Source organism: Bos grunniens, chromosome 3 (genome assembly GCF_055505025.1).
Source record: "Bos grunniens cultivar Pamir isolate PY7600 chromosome 3, Bosgru_T2T1.0, whole genome shotgun sequence".
Lineage (NCBI taxonomy): Eukaryota > Metazoa > Chordata > Mammalia > Artiodactyla > Bovidae > Bos > Bos grunniens.
This window is the reverse complement of record NC_141167.1, coordinates 85,068,450-85,077,974: the sequence shown is the minus strand read 5'-3', so window position 1 is coordinate 85,077,974 and position 9,525 is coordinate 85,068,450. Positions and strand designations below refer to the sequence as shown.

General features: G+C 41.8%; 1 protein-coding gene across 1 annotated transcript; it reads right to left on the bottom strand.

Moving 5' to 3' along the window:
* Positions 1 to 805: 805 nt before the first annotated feature.
* On the bottom strand, positions 806 to 3,113 carry PRMT6 (protein arginine methyltransferase 6). Its single transcript, XM_086391498.1, has one exon. It carries the CDS (start codon positions 3,085 to 3,087, stop codon positions 1,960 to 1,962), a length of 1,128 nt encoding a protein of 375 aa, XP_086247624.1. The 5' UTR covers positions 3,088 to 3,113; the 3' UTR covers positions 806 to 1,959.
* Between the last annotated feature and the right edge of the window lie 6,412 nt (positions 3,114 to 9,525).

Genomic DNA, 9,525 nt, shown 5'->3' with positions numbered 1-9,525 from the left:
CTAAAATGCTAATAAATGTTCAACATAAAATATAGTTGACCCTAACACAAGGAACTCGGAGAAGGCAATGGCACCCCACTCCAATACTCTTGCCTGGAAAATCCCATGGACAGAGAAGCCTGGCAGGCTGTAGTCCATGGGGTCCCTAAGAGTCCGGCATGACTGAGTGACTTCACTTTCAATTTTCACTTTCATGCACTGGAGAAGGAAACAGCAATCCACTCCAGTATTCTTGCCTGGAGAATCCCAGGGACAGAGGAACCTAGTGGGCTGCCATCTATGGGGTCGCTGAGTCAGACACGATTGAAGCGACTTAGCAGCAGCAGCAGCAACACAAGGAACTAATCTGTAACTCTAGTTTAAACTAGACCGAAGTTGCTATGACTGTACCATTTGCTTAAGCTAACTATCCTAATACCAACAATGGTGCCAACTGTAAATGTATTGCAAGTCAAGGATCTTGTAAAGCTGATGACTTTGTACATGTATAGTTCCCTTACTAAGGGCAGATCTCATGTGTTGATACCAAATTTTAGCAAATTAGTTATACTTAAGTATTTTAATACGTAATGAATAAAGAAGAAAAAACTGTTACAATAAACAGAACTATGCTAGAGTGCTTCCGAAGACCAGATTTTCACACCTGTTTTCTATTAGCATACAAAAGCTACTAGTGTAAAGAAACCATACATTAAGCATAATTGATTATCCTTAAGCTATGCTCTGTAGGGGTTATCACACCATTTTTAAGAACAATATTAAAAAGGCAAAAGTTATAACTCAAACAGTACACAAGACTTCTTACTTCATCTATAAAAATAGAGAATGCCAGTGCTTTATTTGCCAGAGATAAGGAGGGAAACATGGGTAAAATAAATTTGATAACATAACTCACATTACAAATGATTTTCCTAAATTCACAACTTTCACATTTAGCTGACCTAAATAAAAAGAAAACAAACCAACAAAACACTAACAAAAAAATTTTCACTTGATATAAGTAGGCCAAATCACATCCCTCTGAATGAGGGATTTTAATTCTCAAGCTGGGAAAATATTTTCATTACTTAAATTTACCCAAGGTGATAAATAAGCCCTTGGACCAAGTTCAGAAGAAATCGCCTCTATAAGTTTGTTTTAAAGAAGCAGACAAAATTTTTACTATGGAACTTGCATGAAATTTTCTTGGTTAAATCTTAACAGTAAAGACAAAAAGTCCATACTACCTTATTGTGTTTCAGGTCTTTTTCTCCCAAACGTACCTTCTAGATTTCTTAGGTATGCTGTACTAGTACATATGAAGTTTATTTCACTTAATGGAGTAAGGTGTCATCAACTTTAGCATCCTAAGGAAGTAGTACGTGTTATTTAAACTTTATCCTCCTTCACCTCCCCCACGTTACCAGTAGTAAAACTTATTAAAAAAAAATGAGGACAAAATAGTCTAGAGGCACCTGGGAAGAGAGGGAATTCAGAAAATGAGAGAATATGGCTCTGGAGTGATATCCCGTCTTATTGGAAATACATAGGTGTAACTATAAACCCCTTTACCCTTTCCCTGGCTTTAGACTTAGGGTGTGAGGTGTCAGGGATGTGAATGGAGCCTTCACAAACTGATATTTTTATACCCCTTTCCCCCCTTTATTTACACGAAACAAAAGAAATAGAAAAAGGAGTGCTTGGTACCACGTACTTTTGAGGTTTAAAGAGGCCTTAATAAACACGCTGTTTCGGTCGTGGCAGGGGATTGAAAACATTTTTTAATAAATACCGCCAGAAGAATCTCCTGGAAGGGAGACTGAAGTCACTCTCCCTCCCCAGGAGCCCTGGGGGAAAAGGGAGACGGAAGATAATGCCCCCTACTTGCACGTGAAATCTCCCTTACTCCGCCGACCAACCCTCCGCCTCTCCCGCGCCGGTCTGGCCGCCTTGGGAGGTAGCTGGGAGAGAAGACCGCGCTCAGTCCTCCATGGCAAAGTCTTTGGTCTTTTCCTCCTGGTCGCCCACTTTGTAGCGCAGCAGCACGCGCAGGTGACGGTGGTGGTCCTGGGAGGGCAGCAGCGTGATCTCTCCGGAAACATCCGTGTCTTGCTCCACTTGCACCGGCTCATTCAGATAGAGGAGCGCCTGCTTCCAGTGCGTGACGGGGTGAAAAGGCGAGGTGGAGAGCACCACGGGTTTCTCCGAGTCCCCTCCGGGGAAGGTCACCTGGAACCAGATGGCAAAGCCGTGCATGGGAGCCGAGCCATAGCAGCTGAAGCGGAAGCGCCCGCCCACCCCGGCCTCCAGCTCCTGCTCCAGGCCGGCGCGGGCCAGCTCCAGCCGAGCAAAGCACTGCGGCCGGGCCAGCACATCCTCGCCGGAGAGGCCTTGTACCACGATTTCTGAGTGGCCCATGAGGCAGCGCGTGGCGAAGCTCTCCAGGCAGCTCATGTCCACGCCGTAGAGTTGCTTCATCTGGCTCCAGAAGCTTAGGCGCAACTCCAGCATCTGGTCGCTGATGGGCGCCACGAAGAGCTCGGCGGAAGCCGGCAGGAGAAGACCGCCCTCCTTCAGCCACTTGGTCCGCGCATGGAGCACAGAGCTCAGCATGGACTCGTGCAGAAGTCCGCAGCCCATCCACTCGCTCACGATGGCATCCACCTGCTCCGGCAACTCCACCGTCTCCACCGGTCCCGGCAGGACGTGCACCCGGTCCTCCAGCCCGTTGAGCCGCACCACTTCCCGGGCCTGTTGCCAGATGTCGCTGGCCTCCACCGCGTACACGCGCCGGGCCCCTGCCTGGGCACAGAAGATGCTGAGGATGCCGGTGCCCGCGCCCACGTCCAGCACGGTCTTGCCTCTCAGCGCTGCCCAGTTCCGCAGGATGCCCAGGCGGTAGGCATCGGTGCGGACGCGGTCGGCAATCATCTCCTCGTGGACCGATACGTCCGAGTAGCACTGGTAGTACAGCTGGTCCCGCTCCCGCCTAGTCCTCCGGGGTCGCGGCACAGCCACCTCCAACTCTCCGCCATCTTCCTCTTCAGTTCCCTCCCCTCCTTCGCCGCCGCCCCCCGACTCAAGCTTTCTTCTCTTGGGCTGCGACATCTTGGCGGCTTGGGCCGACTCCCGGCGTGCGTTGCGCGCCGCGTCTCGGGCTCCAGGAAGCGGGGCCTTATGGTAGTTGTAGTGCGCGCTCGTGCCTCCCGGTTTTGGCAGGTCGCCGGGCGAATGTCAGCCAGATACCAATGATCTGTACTCTGCTCTTTTTCCTGCTCCTTTGGTGTCTTGGAATCCCCTTTCCATCCCCTGCACCCACATTCCATGGTTCTGTACGTTCCTTCTCCTTCTCTCAGATTCTCCAGTCTCTTGCTTTCACGCCCTTCGTGACACGGACACGCCCACTTAAAACTGAAAATCCATGTTTTGTCTTGTCCAACTCCCAGATTTTTTTATTACACAGAATTTTCTGGGCGGCACCGTGCACCTACTGCCTCATCTGGACAGTTGCAACTCTTAAAGCTCTCCAAACGTGGAGATTTGGAAATTGCACTACGTGTTTTTTTTCTCCGTTTTCAGGGGAGGTAGAATGCAAAAGGGAAAAGGCAATGGCAGCCCACTCCAGTACTTTTGCCTGGAAAATCCCATGGACGGAGGAGCCTGGTAGGCTGCAGTCCATGGGGTCGCTAAGAGTCGGACACGACTGAGCGACTTCACTTTCACTTTCCACTTTCATGCATTGGAGAAGGAAATGGCAACCCGCTCCAGTGTTCTTGCCTGGAGAATCCCAGGGACTGGGGAGCCTGGTAGGCTGCCGTCTATGGTGTCGCACAAAGTCGGACACGACTGAAGCGACTTAGCAGCAGCAGAATGCAAAAGTGTAAATGAAACTAAGTAAAAACCCAACAGTGTAAAACCCTGGTTTGGATTCCAGTGAGACCACAAATGAACGGAATGATTAGGACAAGTCATGTAAGTCCTCTTGCCTTCAATTACCCATGCACCTTCCAGCAACAAAGAATCTTCAAGGCAGTTGAAAATTAAGTTTCTGGTCTCTATTTTAGGAGAATAGTTATTTGGCTTTTAGTTCTGCTCGGGTAATTCTGTGACTCATTCAAGGGTTAAATCTTGGAAACTTCCAGTCCAAGGAGTAGTTGAAAAGCAACTGTTGCTAGGTGTATTCTGGTAGCTGATTTTTTTCCCTCTATAGGTAACTGAATCCTTTATCACCTGTGATCATTTCTCTGCTTCAACTCACTTTTTTCTGCCTGTTTCCATGTCTGGGCTAGATTGGTACTCCCTTCTTCCTCTTCTATGTTCCTTTCAGTCAACTATCAGCTGTTAACCTCTTCCCTCTGAGATGTTCATAGTAGAAATAAATGCATTTAAAAATACATGTGATGTCTATATGGGTGTCTGTGTTCTTCACAAGTAAGGTGAGAAAAAAATTTTCTCCTGGCTTAAAAAAAAATAACACGAAGAAAATTGACTTTTATTTTCTTGTAGTCTCAAACTGTTTCTTTTTAACAATGGGCCTGTATTCCTTATCTGGGGGAGGGTTCCTTCAGCCCATTCTCTATTAATCTGTCATTGAATGAAATAGATTTATTGACCTGACATCCTCAGCTGTACTTCTTTATTACAATTTTTTCATTTATTTTTGGCTGGGCTGGATCTTTATTGGGCTACTCTCTAAGTTGTGGTGCCAAGGCTTCTCTTTGTGATGGCTTCTCTTGTCTCAGAGTAAGGGCTCTAGAGCATGAGGACTTCAGTAGTTGAGATGCACTGGCTTAGTTGCTTGCCTCGCTGCATCTTCCAGGACAAGGAATTGACCCCAGGTCCCCTGCATTAGCAGGAAGATTCTTAACCACTGGACCACCAGGGCAGTCCCTTTAGCTGTACTTCTAACTCAGGGCTCAACTCTGGCTGCTCATCAGAATCCTCTGTGGAGCTTTTAAAAAATACCTGTGTCTCACCTCAAACTAATTAAATCAGAAGCATTCCAGTGGAGCCTGCACATATAGTTTTAAAAACTACGCAGGGAATTTGTGCAGCCAGAATGAGAACTATTTCTCACTAAAATGATGTTAGTTAAATTTTGCTTCATTAGTTTCATTGGGTAAATTATCTTTTTTCAGTGGCCTAGGCTGAAGCATTTAAGGCTAAAAATCTTCAGAGCATTTCCTCTCTGCCCAGCTTGATATCTTTTTAAGAAAATAGAGGCCCAGAACAGAACATGTGATTAAAGTTATAAATGTGGCCACTTTAATATATTACTTCTAGGCTATTACTTAGTGTATACTTCTCTCATTCCTTTTGTCCTCAAAATCTTCTCCCTCCTGTTTTAAATGTATTTACTCACTACCTTATTTTCAGTTTACTTACTTGCAATCTTTTTAAGGAAACATCTGAATATAAGTTTTGTTGGTTTTACCTCCAAAGTATATGAATCCATCTTTTCTCCAGTGCCTACACCCTAGTCTAATTTTCCATCTTTGCTTATGTGGAAATCAGTCTCCTAAGAAATCTCTCAATTTCCAGTCTTACCCCTGTCTAATCCATTCTCCACAGAGCTACAAGAATTAGTTGTTCAAAGTCTAAATTGGACTATGTCATTCTCTAGTAACTTCTTCCAGTTACTGAAGCAATCCAGTGACTTCAAGTAACTTCCCATCTTATCTCAACTACTCATCCCAACTCCTCCTTGGGCTTGAGATAGACTGGTCTTCCACCTTTTTCCTGTCTTAAGTCTTCACTTAAGCTCTTGCAGAGGCTGGGACATTGTTTTTCTTCTTAGCACTTCCTTTTCATCTGTCAGGTTTCAGCTTAAATATTATTGCCAAAGAAAGTCCTTCCCTGGCTCTTTTAAATGCTATTTTCTGGGACTTCCCTGGTGGACTAGTGGTTAAGGTTTCACCTTCCAAGGCAGGAGTTGTGGGTGTTTGATCCCTGGCTGGGGAGCCGAGACCCCACATGCCTTGGGGTCAAAATACTAAAACATATAACAGAAACAATATTGTTACAAATTCAATAGTCAATAAAGACTTTAAAAATGGATCACATCAAAAAGTCTTGAAAAAAGGAAACCCTATTTAAAAAAACAACTCACTATTTTCTAACCCCAGGTATGGTTTATTTCCTTCATATCTTTTATTATTAGCTGAATTTCCAGCTGAATGTATGTAATTTGTCTATTTTCTGTAAATATAAACTCCAGGAGACTTGGAGTTTTTCCCCCCATTATTGTATCAATAGTTCCTAGCACTAGAACAGAGCCTGACATAGAGTATTTAATAGTCTTCAATGAAGACTTGTTGTGGAAACGATTTTCAATAAAGTTGCCTGATTTATAGCAGAAATTGTTAAATTGTCATAACCAATATTTACACTTAAAATTGTTAAAATGCCATATTTAATACACTAAGAAGGCTCAATAAATTTAAATTGAATTGTTAATTGTGGATTAAGTTCATAATATCCCTGTTGTCACTACCTAAACAATTCAATACACACAATTTTCAAAAGAATTAGAACTACTCATAATATTATAATCAGGGAACTATGAATTTGCTATTCATCTGTTTTGGTATTATGTTTAATCATGGGCCAATACACTGTGGATCTAAAAGATACTATATATATTATGAGAGTTACATATACCTGGGCTTTCTATTTTTGATGTTCCAGTTTGTTTAAATACAGAAATCACCACCTTTTGTGTTCATTTTCTATAAAGGATTTTTTTTTTTTTTGACAGAAGTGCCTCTTTTTATGCTGGCAGCTTCCAAGTAACTGAAACATGGCAAGAACTACATCATTTAATGAATATTCCTATCAAAGAGATATTTATAACATTTTCATGTCATTGTTCCTTTACCCTTCCCCAACATACACTTAGAGAATTATAATTAATTAATCCTTGAAATCCTAAAGAAACTACCTTCAATTCTTATACTAGGATTTTAAAAAATATATTTTTAAACAACAGATCTTCAAATTAAAGAGGAAAAGAATTTAAAAATAAGCATTTCTGGGAGGAAATCACATCAGAGCCAAAGATAAACAACTAACACAAGAAAGAAAGTTGAGAGTTAAAAATGGTATAATAATTTACCTATGTAAAAAAAATGTAAGAATAACAGATAACATTAACACAAAACATAAGCTTTTAAGGGTAAAGGGTTTTGTCTTTTTGTTTATTAATGTGTCCCTTGTTTCTAAATACTTAGTGTAGAGTAGATGTCCAGAATGTTTGTGGAACAAATGAATGAATGGATAAATGCATGAATGTGTACGATGCAGAAATTTGAGAACTCCTGCACTGGACAACCTGCAGACCGTTGCAGGCCATGCAGAGATTATGGGATGAAAGGTCTATTATTCTTTCTGCTGTGGTAAAACAAATTACTACAAATTAGCAACTTAAAACTACAAACATTTTTTAATCTCATGGTGTCTGTGGGTCAGAAGTTCAGGCATGCCTCACTGGGACCTCTGCAAGGCTGCAATCATGGTGTCCATCTGGCTACATTTGTTTCTGGATTTTGGGATTCTCTCCTCAAGCATGTAGTTGCTGTTCCTTGCAATTGTAGGACTGAGGTTTCCCTCTTTTCCCGACTTCCAGATGGAGGGTATTTTGGCCCTTCGAGGCTGCTGGCAGCTCCTTGCCACAGGGTCGTTTCCCAGGTTCTCTCACAACACACAGCTTCTCCAAGGCCAGTAGAAAAAGCTTTCTTATCTCAGGGAGGGTCCTATTCCAAATAACTTCCCTGCCTCCCACCTTGCCAGGATGATGTCCCTTTTGATAAATTCAAAATAAACTGATTTGGGATTTCAATTACATCTGTTAAATAATGCTTTCTGCTGGAAAAAACAGCTCAGCATAGAGACCAAGTGTGTATTCCCACTGAAAGTTGCTAAATATTGAAACTATCTCAAAATTAGTCTATGGCTCAGAGAACTATGGGTATGGCTCATGGCAGTGGTAAAGAATCCTCCTGCTAGTGTAGGAGATGCAAGAGCCGTGGGTTCGATTCCTGGGCCAGGAAGATCCCCTGGAGTAGGAAATGGCAGCACACTCCAGTATTCTTGCCTGGAAAATTCCATGAACAGAGGAGCCTGGCAGGCTATAATCCATGGGGTCATGAAGAATTGGCTGCGACTGAATACACATGAGTAACTACTCAAGGCATGGGGAGATGACTGATCAAATAGATCAGAAACAAAGTTTTGAACAAGCTGTTCACCATATCTAAGCCAAAGATTTTAATACAACAAAGTTGCCTTAGTCACCCTTGAGTTTCTGAACCCCGCCATGTGAAAAAAAAAAAATCATGTATCATGGCTACATTTTTAGTTTGGGTCCAGGAAGAGAAGATTCCTGGAATGAAGCCAAGCTGAGCTGAGCCTAAATGAACCCAGTAGACTGTAGCTCTCATATAATGGAAGCAAGAAACATAAAACGTTCGTTGTTACAAGCCACTGGGATATTGGTGTTCTTGTTACTACAGCAAAAACAAAGCTGTCTATTAATAACATAAATATACATACAGAATGAACAATCATTATTGTTCAAGATCAAGATATAAAACATTACCAGTGTCATAACTGTACCTGTATGCCTCTAATCCTGTACTTTTTCTCCTTCCCAAAGGCAAGTATCTTGATAATACCATAAAATACTCAGTGACCTGGCTTTTTTAACCTCATATACACCTAAATCATGCAGTATGTGTTCCTTAGTGTCTGATTTCTTTTGCTCACCATTATGGCTTTGAGATTCACCCATGTGACTATGTGTAGCAGTATTTTTCACTTTCCTTGCTTTATTTTGTAGTATTCCATTGTATGAATACACAATTTGTTTAACTAGGTTTCTGTTGTTGCACAGGTCCTTTGAGATAGAAATAATCATTCCTAACAGTAATTTCATATTTTTTGTATGGTTATTTTGACTCAATATTTTATACTTTATATAATTTATTTATTATCATATTATATGTTAAGTGCCTTAATAATAGCTAAAGTTTGTGTGTTTGCCATGTATGAGGCATTGTTTAAATGTTTTATATGCATCATTAAATTAATTCATTCAGCAAATAGGTGCTGAACACTTGACACTCTATATCAAAAAGTATAAGGGTAAACAATACAGAAAAAATCCCTGCTTTTATGGAGTTTATACTTTAGGGAATAATCTCTGATTCTCAAAATCTATGAGGTGGACATTAATAAATCAAGGCACATAATAGTTATGTCAATTACTTATTTATCTTTTCTATAGGATCGTAAATTTCTTTTAGGCAGGAACCAATTTCCTTTATCTTCCTACAGTCTAGTGGAACACCATACACATAGACATAATATTAATTATTTTGATGGCAATTAATATTTATTTTGTGCTTTCTATTCCCCAGAGACAACTGAAGTTTCATAAAACCTCTCTGGTTCAGTTCAGTTCAGTTACTCAGTCATGTCCGACTCTTTGCAACCCCATGAATCGCAGCACACCAGGCCTCCCTGTCCATCACCAACTCCCGGAGTTCA